The 16106-nt window shown below is 45.6% G+C and overlaps 1 protein-coding gene across 1 annotated transcript in view; it reads right to left on the bottom strand.

Moving 5' to 3' along the window:
• Positions 1–16106, bottom strand: part of TMEM132C (transmembrane protein 132C) — a 368961-nt gene that overhangs the window by 32492 nt on the left and 320363 nt on the right. The window contains exon 5 of the mRNA XM_029219888.1: positions 1443–1586. Within this exon, the coding sequence (XP_029075721.1) occupies positions 1443–1586 (144 nt within the window). The remainder of the gene's footprint in view (positions 1–1442; positions 1587–16106) is intronic.

Below are 16106 nucleotides of genomic sequence, written 5' to 3'. Positions count from 1 at the left end.
GCCATTTGCAGCAACGTGGATGGAGGGCATGATGCTAAGTGAAGCAAGTCAGACAGAGACAAATACTGTGTGATACCACCCATATGTGGAATCTAAAAAATACAACAAACTAGTGAATATGACGAAAAAGAAGCAGACGCACAGATATAGAGAACAAACTAGTGGTTACCAGTGGGGAGAGGGAAGGGGGGCAGGGGCAATATAGGGGTAGAGGGAGAAAAACAGGATTATTAGGGGACTATATGGAATCATGTGGGCTTCCCTGGTGGTGCAGTTGTTAAGAATCCGCCCGTCAATTCAGGGGACACAGGTTCGAGCCCTGGCCCAGGAAGATCCCACATGCCGCAGAGCAACTAAGCCTGCGAGCCACAACTACTGAGCCTGTGCTCTAGAGCCCACAAGCCACAACTACTGAGCCCACGAGCCACAACTACTGAGCCCACGTGCCACAACTACTGAAGCCTGTGTGCCTAGAGCCCGTGCTCTGCAACAAGAGAAGCCACTGCAATGGGAAGCCCGCACACCGCAAAGAAGAGTAGCCTCTGCTCGCCGCAACTAGAGAAGGCCCGTGCGCAGCAACGAAGACCTAACACAGCCAAAAATAAATAAATAAATTTATAAAAAAAGAAATCATGTGTGAAACTTTTGAAAATTGTAAAGCATTATAGAATTTAAACAATCATTCAATAAAATTTAAAAAAAGAAATAGATTTGAGTGATCCTATTCCGATAAAACTTTATTTATAAAGCAGGTGGTGGGCTGAATTTGGCCCAAAGTTCATAATTTTCCCTGTAGAGCAGTCACGGCTGTCCCATGGGCCAGACCCATGCTGCCGATGTATTTTATATTTTATTTTTTGCCCATTGTAGTTTTTTTTTTTAATTACCTTTGGTTGCCAACTTTGACAAACAAGGTGACTTTTACCAAATTTGCAGCTTCTCTTGAAGACGCAGCAATCCCAAATTCACATTTATACACGCCACAACTGACAAGAGTTGACTACTGCTACCCTTCTAGAAATGGGTTTGTCTGATTTACCACTTCACTCACTTAAATTACCTGCTTGGTTACTGTAGGTATTGGGGGTTTGACCCATAGTCCATAGCTCTCTTGATGACAGCTAGGTTGGCATGATGTCAAATTAAGAGATGGAAATGGGAAAGTTTAGTAACGCCACCGAAAGTGTTGTGTACATACACCAACCAGCTGAACCCCTTATTTCACCAGGCTAAACTCTCTTAGTGAATGGGAGGCCCCCATGAAGTTTCCACCAGTTCAATCCAGACGGCTAACGGAATCACTTACTTTGCACCTTTTTTGGCCATGCCTCTCGGCTTGTGGGATCTTAGCTCCCCGACCAGGGATCGAACCCATGCCTTCGGCAGTGAGAGCACCGAGTCCCAACCACTGGACCACCAGGGAAATCCCTGGAATCACTTACTTTGATGACTTCCTCGTCTGTGGACTTGCATTCCACCGACTCCGAGATATCTGTCACGGCACTGTTCTCCCCCACGGAGACCACCCTGATGGGCACGGCAACTGTCTTTCCCGTGAGGATGGCGGTGTTCAGAATCTCAGTGTCCTGCCGGAAGAACCAGACATAGCTGGGTCAAGGGAGCTATTCAGTTCTCTCCGACCCTAGGGGAAGCCTTCCAAGGTGTGTGCCAGTCTGTCTTTGTTTAAACAAGACATGCAGCACTTACCTTAGGGACCTGGGCAAAGGAGTCATTTTTGAACAATTTCCCAAGAGCATTTCACAATTTACTTTTAGTTTATTTGTGATCGTCTTCCTAGTTTTCAACAACAACAATCCAAAAATATGTATTCTTTTTCTTTATTGCAGAGACCAAGTAAAAGTTACACATCAGTTAGGTTTGGGTTGTAAGCAACAGAAATTGACCGGCTAGTTTGAGCAGGAAGGTACTCTGGTAGGTTGAATAACCAAGATGCCCATGTTCTAATCGCTGGAACCTGTGCATCTGTTGCCTTACATGGTAAAAGGGACTTTGCAGTTGTGATTAAGCTAAGGATCTTGAGGTGAAAAGATTATCCTGGGTTACCTGGGGTGGACTCAATGTAACCGTAAGAGTTCTTTGAAGAGGTAGCCATGGGGGTCAAATGAAGAGAAGAAGATGTGGTGCTGGAAGCAGAGTGATGTGTGATGTGACCGTGACCTGGGAGATGTGGGCAGCTTCTAGAAGCTGGAAAAAAGAAGAGATTTCTCCCTAAAGCCTCCAGGAGGAAGACACATTAATTTTAGCCCCAGAAGACTCATTTCTGACTTCCAACTTCCAGAACTGTAATGGACTAAATTTGTGTTCATTTGTTAGAGCATTTGTTGTCACAGGAAATGAATTCAGGTTCTTAGTGGATAGATCCTGGGCTACTCCTGGGATCAGAGAAAAAGCCGAAGAAGGCTTTGGAAAGGCAGGACCAAGAACGACTTCCAGGATGTTAAAAAGAGGAAAGGATGGGCAAGTCTCTCTAGAGTGACGTGGAGTGAATCCCTTCAACCATTTCTATCCCTGAGTGACTCTGTTTATGATTTAAATTTTCTGGAGGGAGAGTCTGATTGGTCTCGTCATGGTGCCCATCCCTTATCCAGGGAAGGATGGGGCCACTTTGACTGACATGCCTGCCAAGACCGATTCCAACTGGAAAAGGGCAGTCTTAGAAAAAAATCAAAACTGTGTCATCAGAAGACGACAGAATGTATAGATTCCCATCAGGCAAACAAGACCAATAACAGAGAGATACTCATTATAAAAGCAATCAAAGAGTTAGGTAATTTTTACCCCCAAATGCCTGTGGTCACTACTGCACCTCGGCGATGGGCTGCATTGCTTTGTGTAGCCAACCAAACTGTCTTCCTCTGTTGACCCACTGTGGCCCATCCCATCAGAGGTCTGGGGACTTGGGCTTATCCTGTTCATACTGACTTCGTGCAAAATGATGAGCATCACACCTCTCACGTGTGTTGTGATTTGCAAAGTGATGAAGAAAATGCCTTCTCTTTTGAATTTGGAGGCACTCCCTGCTTGCACTTCTGTAATCCTTTTCTTTATGGTCAAATGAAGATGAAAAAGCAGCTGTGGCTTTGGGACATCTACTGGCACCTTTAACCTTTGGGTCAACTTCTCCCCAAGTCCCTCTCCAGAACTGCTGCTTCACTTTGAAGCCAGAGATGCAAGGAAAGAGATTTTCTCAGTTCTTCCTCCAGGGAAGCAACTGGCACAGAAACAACCTTTTGTGTTAACCAAGAGCATCGCTGAAAGAGTCATCCGTTCTAAGGAGAGTGCAAGCCTCTCTCCGATGCTGGTGCCCATCAGCCAGCAGTTCAATGACCCTCTGCCATGTCTTCTCTTGGGTCCACAGGCTTCCTGGAGCTGGAGCTGTCACCTGGGCAGTGTCCACATTGGCTATTCCAGATGCTAAGAATACTGCAGCAATCCCCCAAGTCCATTTTCAGGTTCATTACAGGTAATGTGCTCGGAGTTCAGTCTTAACATTTTCTTTCTGAGAATGGTCTTTGGCTAATGGCTTCATTAAAGCAGAAAACTCCCTCGTGTACTAATTGTGATTAGCTTTCTAATGGTCACTGCAGCTTCTCTCTCTCTCCCTCTCTGTCTCTCTGTCTCTCTCTCTCTCTCTCTCTCTCTCTCACACACACACACACACACACACACACACACATCCTCTTTTACCTAACACTTCTTACTTACATCAAGATTAAGACTGGCGAATCATTAGATATTTTTCACTGACCAAGATCAATTGCAGAAGCAGAAATTTACAGTCCTAGAAATGCCAAATGGGTGAAGAAAGCATCGATCTTCAGGATAACCTGGCTAAGGCACAAGGATGAAGTTCCCTGTATTTAAAAATTCCTTCCTTTTCCATCTAAAAACAGGATACAGATGAACTTATTTACAAAACAGAAACAGACTCACAGACTTAGAGAACGAACTTCGGGTTACCAGGGGGAAGGGACAGATTGGGAGTTTGGGATTGACACTCACACACTACTATATGTAAAATAGATATAACCAACAAGGACCTACTGTATAGCACAGGGAACTCTGCTCAGTATTCCTTAATAACCTAAATGGGAAAGGAATTTGAAAAAGAATAGACACTTGTATAACTGAATCACTTTGCTGTACATCTGGAACTAATACAACCTTGTTAATCAACAGTACTCCAATATAAAATAAATTTTTTTTTAAATGAGTAAAAAGAAAAAAATTTCTTTCCCGATCAATGGTTTTGGTGAGTGTCTGTTACTTGGTGGGCACGAGGAGTCTGGAATCCCAGATTCTATTGCCGTTAACTTTCTGTAGAACCTTCCTCGCATCTCTTATCTTTTGGAATCTTTGCTTCTTCATTTTACAAATTAGGGGGTTGGACTGCATCTTCTCTGTCTTTCCAGCTGTCAAATCCTAGATAACCATGAAGATCCAACAGCCATTTAATGAACACTTATTGTGCACCCAGCATGTTCTTGTCACTGGGTTATAATGTAGTGAACCAGAGTGACAAGCCCATGCTCACGCAGACGGATGGGATGGCAGGGGGGGAACAAGCAAGCAGGCAGCCACTATATTGGGTTTGTCAGAACCTTTTCATTAACTAGTGGCAAAAATCCAACGCAACCCAATCTAAGCAAAAATGGAGACCTATTGCCTTGTACAACTCAAATATCTGAGGGAAGATTCCAGCTCAGGTATTGCTAGGACCAGGTTCTCAAAACATGTTGCAATTAATTTCTTTCTTTTTTAATTGAAGTATAGTTGACTTACAATATCATGCCCATCTCTGCCGTACAGCAAAGTGACTCAGTTATACACATACAGACACTCTTTTTCATATTCTTTTCCATGATGGTTTATCACAGGCTATTGAATATAGTTCCCTGTGCTGTACAGTAGGACCTTGTTGTTTATCCATCCTATATATACCAGTTTCCCAATCCTTCCCTCCTCCCCTCCCCTCCCCTCCCTCTTGGCAACCACAAGTCTGTTCTCTCTGTCTGTGAGTCTGTTTCTGTTTAATAGATAGGTTCGTTTGTGCCATATTTTAGATTCCACATATAGGTGATATCATATGGTATTTGTCTTTCTCCTTCTGACTTTCTTCCCTTAGTATGATCACCTCTAGTTGCATGCAGTTAATTTCTATGTCTCCCCATCTCTTGACTCTCTTTTCCTCTGTTTGGCTTCATCAGTCAATAAGCTATTTCTACATAGTAGACCCCCAGCTATATTCTCCATGGCTCAAATCTGTGTTCTTCCCTCATACAACTCAAAGCAAAAAACAAACAAACAAAACCCCCAAACAGCCCAATTAAAAAATGGGCAAAGGATCTGAACAGAAATTTTTCCAAAGAAGATAATCCAAATGCCCAACAGATACATGAAAAGATGCTCAACGTCACTAACCCTCAGGGGAGTGTAAATCACAACCACAAAGAGAAATGAAGAACTCCTGTACCACCCTTGGATCCCCATGAGGGAGCGATTTTCCGGTTGGATTGTGCCTTTCTGGTTTCCCCCAGTTGCGAGCATAGCTATGGGTTTACAGAAAACAATAGCACACGTTGTAGAAGCAGAGGGGGCAGTGAGGCGCCCAGGCATGGACTGGGCACATCGGCCAGGTCTGACTGTAAAGGTCCTCTGTCCCCTCCCAAGGACTTGGAGAGATGCTGTGCTGGGAAGGAGGGAAGCTTTCCTAGACAGTTAAAAATGTGTGTGTGTTTGTGTGTGCGTGTGTGTGTATCTGTGTGTGATAGGGACACTGCAGATTACAGAGTTATATGGGGCTTGCTGCTGCTCCCGAATCCTTTTACGGTCAAGGCCAATTCATAGCGATGTGCCTGGCGCGCTATTTAAATGCGTACAACTGTGTGCTTTCGGAACCCCCAGCCGGACCTGGAAGAACTCATTTTGGGCAGGGCGGGCTGGGAGCAGGTGCCACCTGCCTTTATCCTCCACGTAGCGCGGCTCTGGAGCCCAGGCTGCAGGCTGCCTCCCTCCAGACCCCCCTGAGCTATGAGATGCTCAGCATCACGGAATGGAGTCCTCTTCTGAAAGCAGACGGGTGGACATCTCCTGTTGCCCCCAGCGGACATCAGACCCCACCCACCAATACCCTCTCAGAGCCTCACAGAACATAACTAAGGCACAACTGTTACTTGGACACTTTTCCTGTTATTAAATGTTTGTTCTCTGCTGTCACTGTTTTTCTCTCTCCCTCCACCTCCTTCCATCAGGAACCAGAGAACTGCTCTGTGTTTCTGAAAAGAATCCGTCAAGTGAGGTACTTTAAAATCACTGTCATTTCAAGCTTGGAAAAAGCCTGAGGCTTCAGAGAAAACACGCTTTGTTTGATTTGACCTCATAAATGTAAATTGGTTTGGCCATTTTCTGTATTTTTTTTACAAATTGGGTTTTTAATTTTTAAATAAATAGAGAATACAGAATTACTTCTGGAGGGTTAAAAAGGCTGAGGGGGTGTGAACTGATTAAAAAGATAAATCCAACTGGCCAGGAGAGGAGGCACTTATCCCAGGAGTGGGTGTGAAATACCCATTACAAATTCCCCAGAGGCTTCTCATCAAGAGAAATGAGGAGAGCGGAAATGTGTGACATAGTAGACTATTATTCAGTGACAAAAAAGGAATGAAGTGCGACCATGTGGATGAACCTTGAAACATGATGCTAAGTGAAAGATGCCAGACATAAAATGACACATATTTTATGATTCCATTTATATAAAATGTCTAGAATAGGGAAATCCATAGAGGTGGAAAGCAGACTGGTGGTTGCCAGGGGCTGGGGGAACGGAATGCAGAGTGATTGCTTAAAGGGTCTGAGTTTTATTTTTACGGTGATGGAAATGTTCTGGAATTAGACAGAAGTGATGGTTGCACAACCTTGTAAATATACTAAGAACCACTCAGTTAAAGATTCTAAATGGTGCTTTTTATTCCACTCGGGTATTTATTCCAAAAAAGAGAGAACATTAGTTAGAAAAGATCCATGCACCCCAATGTTCATAGCAGCCTTTTTTACAACTGCCAAGATACGGAAACAACCTAAGTGTCCATCCACAGATGAATGGATAAAGAAGATGTGGTGTATATATTATATATATATATATATATATATATATACAACAGAATATTACTCAGCCATCAAAAAGAATGAAATTTTGCCATTTGCAGCAACATGGACGGACCTAGAGGGTATCAGGCTAAGTGAAGTAAGTCAGACAAAGACAGTACTGTATGTTATCACTTACATGTGGATTCTAAAAAATGAAACGAATGAATATTACAAAACAGAAGCAGAGTCACAGATACAGAGAACAAAGTAGTGGCTACCAATGGGGAGAGGGAAGAGGGAGGGGCAATACAGGGATGGGGCTTAAGAGGTACAAACTACTGTGTACGAAATAAATAAGCTTCAAGGATGTATTGTACAACACGGGGAATACAGCCAATGTTTTATAATAACTATAAATGAAGGATAACCTTTAAAAATTGTGAATCACTACGTTGTACACTTGAAACATATAATATTGTACATCAACCACACCTCAATAAAAAATTTTAGAATATGAAATTTAGAAAATAAATAAACAATACCCTACAGTTTTGTCAAAAAATGGTGCATTTTATAGCATGTGAATTACATCTCAATTTAAAAAGAGAAGGAAAAGTGTGTGGGAGATGTGCTGGTGCCATGGAGAGACCACGGCGGGGCTCAGACCTGGCTCTGCCTCTTGGCTGGTCGTGTGGCCTCAGATGAGTGAATCCATCCACCCACCCTCAGTTCACTCATCTGGGAAATGGGACCAAGAGAAAACACATCTGCAGCTCAAAGACCAGACACCTCGCCTTCCACACCAATGCTGTGGGTTCAAATCTCACGAGGGTCTGAGGATGAGGCAGGTTTAATCTAAGATGTTCCAGATGGTAGAAAACAGCCTCTCTCAAGAAGAACCCTCCTACACTGTTGGGGGGAATGTAAGTTGGTGCAGCCACGATGGAGAACAGTACAGAGGTTCCTCAAAAAATTAAAAATAGAGCTACCATAGGATCCAGCAATCCCACTCCTGGGCATATATCCAGACAAAACTCTAATTTGAAAACATCCATGCGCCCCAATGTTCCTAGCAGCCCTATTCACAATAACCAAGACATGGAAACAACATAAATGTCCATCGACAGATGAATGGATAAAGAAGATGTGGTACGTATACACAATGGAATACTACTCAGCCATAAAAAAGAACGAAATAATGCCATTTGTAGCAACATGAATGGACCTAGAGATTATCATACTGAGTGAAGTAAGTCAGACAGAGAAAGACCAATACCATATGATATCACTTATATGTGGAATCTAAAATATGGCACAAATGAACATGTCTATGAAACAGAAACAGACTCACAAACATAGAGAACAGACTTGTGGTTGCCAAGGGGTGGGGAGGGGAGGGAAGGATTGGGAGTTTGGGATTAGTGGATGCAAACTCTTATATATAGGATGGGTAAACAACAAGGTCCTACTGTAGAGCACAGGGAACTATATTCAATATCCTGTGATAAACCATCATGGAAAAGAACATGAAAATGAACATATCCATATACATAACTGAATCACTTTGCTGTACACCTGAAACTAACAAAGCATTGTAAGTCAACTATACTTCAATTAAAAAAAAAAGAAAAAAGCCAATCTCTTTCAATGCACATGTACTTGGGAGTCATTTAGAGGTAGTACATAATAATAATAAATAAAAAACCAGGTCACATTTGGGGAGCGCTTCCTACACGCTAGGTGTTGCTAAACGCTTTCATCTCTACCACCAACCCATGAAGCAGGTGGTCTTTTTATGCCAGGTCTATGGATGGGGAACTGAGGCTCAGAGCTGGTTAAGCGATGTGTCCAGGGTACACAGCCTGGAGGTGGCCTGGCCAGGTTTGAACGTGGACCTCCAGGGCTGGAACACATGATCTCTTCTCCTACTCTGTGCTGAAGAGCTAGGACATGGGACAGAACTGCCTCGGTTCTGCCTCTGCTCTTTCCTTGATGTGTTTTAAATTCTCCCAGCATCAGTCTCCTCGGCCGTGAACTTGGGGAATCATCTGGGTTGTTGCGAAGATTAAATCAGATAATGTTTATGAATGGCCTGTCAGGGCGTGGAACAAAGTCCTTGTTGAATGAGAGGGCAGCTATTAGGCATAAATGTGAAATGTCTGGATGAGGCAATAGGAGATGGAGAATAGCCAATACATCTCCTGAAACTCTTTTCTCTATTGGAGGGAGAGGCATAGAAAATAAAATCAAATAAAGATAAGGCTGTATGTAGCAAGCACGGGAACACACATTGCCTAGAAGAACAGAAACGTTAGCACATGGGGGTGTGGAGCGGATTACAGACGGAGAGGTGTCTATGAGAGCCTTACCTTTTGGCACGTCAGACTTTTACAACAAGATCCAGGGGCCAAATCCTGCCTGTGGTCTGTTTACGTGGACTTGTGAGCTGAGAATGATTTTTACATCATCAAGGCTCTTAAAAAAAAAAAGAAAACAAAGAAAGAGAAAACGCCAGAGACCGTATGTGTCTCCAAAAAACCTAAAACGTGTAATATCAAGCTCTTTACAGAAAAATTCTGCCAAACCCTGAACAAGAGCATCATTTTCCCAAAATGATGGGGCTCTCGGCACGCCCCCCCCAAGGGCGTCTCCTAACCCTTTGGTGTTGTCATTCTGTTTTGTAGAGCTGAGCCTACCCTTACAGCTTTGCTTTTCTTCAGTTGTTATCTCCTCTGATTCACTGTGTTTCCAGCTACAGTTCCACATCAGCACCACAGCCCGCACGGAAGCCCGCATTCTTTGCTTAACCCGGATAGATTTCCGTCTTGAGATAATCTGCATCACACGGAGACCCGGGGGCTTTGGACCCACAAGAAGCATTGCCCTAGAGCACTGGGTCTTGTGTTAAATAGGAAGGGGTATTTGAATTGGGGCTGATTTTGTAAGTGTTTCCTAATTTGCAGTCGTGATTATATTCATGTTATGGCAACGCTGGGTTCCTTGCACACACTTTTAGCTCAAGGAGGGTGAGTATGAATACTTGAAGCATAGGAAGCCCCTACAATCGGCCTTTCTTAAGGGGGGTGGATAACATTACAGATGACTGCTTCAGGAGGAAAAGTGTATGAGTAGACACAGAGATAGAGAAGAAATAAGTGGTTACCGGTGGGGAGAGGGATGGGGCAGGGAATCGGGGAGTAAGAGGTACAAACTATTAGGTACAAAATAAGCTACAAGGATATATTGTACAACATGGGGAATACGGCCAATATTTTATAATAATTATAAACGGAGCATAACCTTTAGAAATTGTGAACCACTATATTGTAGACCTGTAACTTACACAGCATTGTACAGCAACTACACTTCAATAAGAAAAGTTTTTAAAAAGCATATGCGTGGAAAAACCAACGAGCATTTCTTCCTTCATCTCTGCTGAAGTGCAGTAGGTCGGGAAAACACACAGCAGAGTTGGAGGAAGCGCATTTGAGGCAGCTGGAGGGTCCCCAGCTCTCACGTGGCAGGCTCTGGGAAGATCAGAGGTCCGGTTTTTTTGAAAACCAAGAAAAGGGAGCCCAGCTGCTGGCATGCCGAGGGCTGAGACTGCTTCAGGGAGGCAACATCAGGCTGCCCATCTTGCTGCCTCACGCTTGCTGCATGGGGCTCCAGGCCTTGCCTTCTCTGTGCTTTGTTTTCCTCATCTGTGAAATGGGACAGTCCCACTTTCCTCCAGGGTGGCTCTGGGGATTAGATGAGAGAACCTAGGCAACCCCCCTAGCTTCGTGCCTGCCACAGAGGTGGCCGTTCCATAAACACCAGCCCCACCGTCCTCAACCCTGGGAAACGGAGTCCGAGAACGCTGACGGAATTTCCACGTCCTATTTCACCAAATCACTCTTGAGCACCGCAGCCCCTCGGCCGTAAGAGGGTGAGTGTTCAACTGTAACTGATCTGGGAACTAATTTAGCAGCGCTTGGAAGTTGATGGAGGAGTTGTTTAATTAAACTTTCAATTCCATCTGGAGGCAGCATCGGCAGGACCCCCGGGGGCTGCGGCGATGGGCTTTGCTGCGGGCTTCAGAAGAGGGGACAAGTGTCCCGTTTCTGGATGGCACCTCTGGGAAGAGGCAAGAGAAGGTGGCTGTCCAGTGTGTCTACGAAGCAACGGCAAAGATCTCTGGATCCCAGAGGTGGCCCGAAAAAGGCAGAGACTAGAAAAATAAATGGATCGGGTTCGCAGGAAAAGAGACCCAAGGTATTGTGGCCAAAAGGGGCTAGTTGGTACTCAATCTCCATTCTCTTCCTTTTCCTTGGTAACTGAACCATGAAGTTTTGGCAGGTGGAGTGGGAAACAGTACCAGCTCAGAGAAGTCTAAACTCCGTCTCTCTTGCATGGGGGTGGCCGTGGAATGGGGTTCAAGTACGATGGTTCTCAAAGTGTGGTTCCTGGACCAAAAGCCTCAGCATCACCTGGGAACCTGCTAGAAACGCAAATTCCCGGGCGCCACCCCAGACACACTTAGTCAGAAACTCTGGGGGTGGAGCCTATTCACCCTTTGCTTTAACAATCTCTCCAGGTGATTCTGATGCTGCTGAAAAGTCGGAGAACTACTGCTCTAGTCCAGGTGTAAGCAGCAATGTTCTTCTTCAGGAAGTCTCCTTAATGGGAGCTGGATAAGGGAAGTGGGATGTTCTTTTTGCCCTTTTCCCCTTCCTCCTACCTGGAATACAGATACAATGGCTGGAGCATTAGTAGCCATCTTGGTCCATGAGTCAGACTTGGAAATGAAAGCCACTCATGGAGGATGGTGGGGGTAGAAAGACAGAAGAGGTCTAAATCTCTGATGACTAAGGAGTGGTCCTGGACTTACTTATGTACATGAGGTAAACTTTATGTCTCAGCTACTCGTTTTGAGCATTTTCTATTATACTTAGCCTAACCTAAGGCTAGCTCACATAGATATTTCTCTGCATGCTTGAGATCGTGAACGAAGATTGCTATCTGCTGCACTTGCATGCTGCATTTCCATTTGTGTAACCTGAAGAAGGGGACTCCATGGCAAGGGTGCTAGGCGGTGGCCTGCGCTTGGGGAATGGCAGGGGATGGTAGTAAGCCCGTTGCTTTTAGATGCTGGTGGTGATGGAAGCAAGGCTGACAAGAGGATTGTTATGAGAGGAGGGCCAAGCAGAGACTGACAATCCAGCATAATTTACAGCACCGGGCAAACTACTCCAAGAGGGAGCCTCTCTTCCCAATTCAAGGCATCCTCATTAAAATGACGCACGGGTGGCACAGCAGCCAGTTGGCACATGATGATTAGTGAAAGTACTTGAAATGAGGGTTCAGGACTCAGGGCAGATGAGCCCAGGGAAGTGCCATCTGATGGGCTGACTTTGTTAGGTGCAACCAGCTATGTACATAATCCTGTGATGAAGAATATTATGTACACACACACAGGCATCGTAGGGGCGACCTTTCAAAGTCCCACCCGCTAACGTAATTTTCCCTCTAACCAGGCTGCGTGCAGACACCCAGCTCTGCCGCAGTTTTTCTCATCAGGGAGAGAAGGGAAACCTTATTACTGGTTGGTGTGCGAACGGCGCGCCTGATGGAGCGGGCTGGATTGGACTCGCTAACCGACAACACCATCTTCTCCCCTCCCGTTTCCTAATGAAACGACCCCCAAGAGTTCTGCATGATTTGGGGGGGGGCAGAATTGATTCTAAAAATGCTCCGGGAGATGCTGACGGGGAAATGGAAACCAATATTATCATTTCTGCTTTGCAATGGCTTTGGGATTTCCAAGGAGCAGCGAGGGTCAGGAGGTGGACAGGCTGGGGAAGAGGAGAAGGTGTTTCCCAGGGTAAGGCTTTCTCTTCCTAACATTCCAGGGAGCAAGAGAATAGGCCTCTTCCATCAATAACCCGACAGATCCGTCCACACTGCAATTGTTCCCAGTTACACCTTCTCCTCTGTCATTTCTGTTTGTCTTCACTTTGCAACTCCTTCTAGAAATCTTAGCCCAATGGTATAGTGGACCAATGAGGGTCCACATCTGAAAACAGAAGGTGGGACTTCCCTGGCGGTCCAGTGGTTAGGACTCCATGCTTCCACTGCAGGGGACACGGGTGTGATCCCTGGTAGGGGAACTAAGATCCTTCATGCTGTGCAGAGTGGCCGAAATAAATTTAAAAAAATAAAGTAAATAAAAACTGAAGGTATCTCAGTCCAGCATGCCAGAGCAGAGTGCAGAACGGGGCTTTCGGAGCTGAGCCAGAAGAGCTTCCTGGATGGCTCACAGGTTCCAGGACACAATCATAAATTGTCAGACCCACTCGTACTTACTGGGCATCTACAATGTGTCAGGCACTCGTAGTAATCATCACCATCTCTGTCATCAATTATGTTTATGCCCGTGTTAATTTTCTAGGGCTTTTCTTATATAGGATAGCAAGATGGGGGGCTTAAAACAACAGAAATTTATTCTCTCACAGCTCCAGAGGCAAGAGTCCGAAATCAAGGCATTGGCAGGACCACATTTCCTCTGGAACGTTTTGGGGAGAATCCTTCCCTGCCTCTTCCAGCTTCTGGGCGGGGCTGGCAGTCCTTGGTGTTCCTTGGCTTGTAGACACTTCACTCCAATCTCCACCTCCATCATCTGTGGTCTTCTGTGTGTGGTGTCCAAATTCCCTCTTCTTATAAGGACATCAGTCCTGTTGGCCTAGGGCCCATTTTAATGATCTCATGTTAAGTTGATGACTTCTGCAAAGACCCTCTTTCCAAATAAGATCACATTCACAGATTCTGAGGGTTAGGACTCCAACATCTCTTTTCGGAGGGCATAATTAAATCCATAAGAATGTCTCTTTCATCCTTTGCAGAGAACCCTCATGTGGATTACTGCCACTTTGATCGTCAACATGGCAGAGTAGAAAGGGTTGATGTTACCACAGATGGGAAAACTGAGGCCCAGAGGACTTTATTTGAACCTTCCAGTCTTCTGACAGCCAAGCCATTCAACGTGAGTGCCTGCCTTTATGCAAAACAGCCCTCGGAGCTGACACAGCACTGACTCTACCAGTGACGGTACCAACACCCGCACAGGCCAGCTCACAGCCCACTGTGATTCTGAGCCTTTGCAAGTACTGCATGCTGTTCCAGGCTTCTTTGCATGTGCTGACTTCTTTCCTCCCTGCAACAACCCCACGAGGCAGGTACTTCCCTTCTCCCCCACTTCCTAGGTTAGAAAAAAGTTTCAGAGTTGCAGAAAGTTTAAGTAACTTGTTAAAGAATCTACAGCTGCTAAGCGAGGGGGTGAGAAGGGGAGGGAAGAGAGAACCCTGGCTCCGAGCCCTTACACTATCTGACGGCACTATCCCTAAAGATGCTATAAACTGACTTTGAAAAAGCAAATGTATATATTATACACCTCAGGAAAGGTCCTTAAAAAAAACACAGTGTGGGGCTTCCCTGGTGGCGCAGTGGTTGGGAGTCTGCCTGCCGATGCAGGGGACGCGGGTTCGTGCCCCGGTCCGGGAGGATCCCGCATGCCGCGGAGCGGCTGGGCCCGTGAGCCATGGCCGCTGAGCCTGCGCGTCCGGAGCCTGTGCTCCGCGGCGGGAGAGGCCACAGCAGTGGGAGGCCTGCGTACCGCAAAAAACCACCACCAACACAACAAAACACAAAAACACAGCGTTACTGAGATATAGTTCAGATGCCGCAATTCACCGATCTAACACGTAATTGCCAGTTGCAGCCATCACCCCTGTTTAGTTTGAAAACATTTTCATGCCCCCAAGGAAACTCCACGTCCATCAGCAGTCATCCCCCAACCTCCCCTCCTTCCTGCCCCTGGCAACCACCAATCTACTTCCTGTCTCTATGGATCTGCCTCTTCTGGACACTTGCTATAAATGCACTCATACACTGTACGGTCTTTTGTGTTTGGCTTTTTTCAATCAGCATCATGTTTTCGAGGTTCATCCATGCTGTAGCCTGTGTCAGTGCTTCGTTCTTTTTTTTATCGCCTAATAATATTCCAGGGTATGAACAGACCTCATTGCATGTATCCATTCATCAACTGATGGACATTTGGGTCGTCATTGGACCACGCTGTGGCTACTACTGGCTAATACGAACAATGTTGCTACTAATATTTGAGCGCAAGATTTTTGTGTGTGGTTGAAGCTTGTCGTTTCTCTGGCGAGTGTACCTAGGAGTGGGGATGTGAAAATGCCTTTTTAAAGCCAGGTAATTACCTAGACTCTTTCTTAAGATGAATTATCTTCAACTTCTTGGCACTGGAAAAGTTACAATAATCCCCCCAAATGTAGGAATCGCCTTTCCTCCAAAGCGGTCCAAGCACTTTTTAAAAATCCTATACAATCCACCTCTCTGGCATCTGGGCAGAAGGAGGTGATTTTTTTTTTTTTTTTTTTTTTTTTTACTGTCGTTTCATAAAGCCACAGAGGCAATGAGATGTCTGTGCCCCAGGTCAGAGGCTGGGATGAGTGGATGCTGACCACCGGTCAGGCGTCTGTTCCAGGGCCCCCGGTCCGCTCTCCACGTCCAGGCATGAGGGCGACGGCCCCCTCCTGCTGCTGTGAATGCCGCTTGCTGTGACTCTCAGAACGAACGCTGTGTTCCCAGCCCCGCGTGTTCCTAGACGGTGTCTCATTAATTATAGTCTCAGCCCATTGGCTGCCTTTCGAGCTGCATCTTAATTAGTGACCCCTCCTGGCTGACTGTTTCTTAGCACAGGAGTTCTTTGTTGGATCCTGTGTCTCTTCCGATTTTCAAAGCACAGATCAATGGGATGCTGTGAGGCGAACTTGTCTCCCTTCCCATTTCGGGAACAGGAAGGGATCCTTGTACGGGATGGCCTCTGCTCCCGGCACAGACCCACCCCACAGCCAACAACAGACCCCTTGATGTGCAGAGGGGGATGGCACTGGGTTCCAGCATTATCTAACCTAGGTGGCTGGATCCTATTTCGAGAG

The sequence above is a fragment of the Monodon monoceros genome, unplaced genomic scaffold (assembly GCF_005190385.1).
Source record: "Monodon monoceros isolate NGI ecotype Baffin Bay Population unplaced genomic scaffold, NGI_Narwhal_1 Super_Scaffold_1, whole genome shotgun sequence".
Lineage (NCBI taxonomy): Eukaryota > Metazoa > Chordata > Mammalia > Artiodactyla > Monodontidae > Monodon > Monodon monoceros.
The sequence above is the reverse complement of the archived record's forward strand: the minus strand, read 5'-3'. Positions and strand labels throughout refer to the sequence as shown.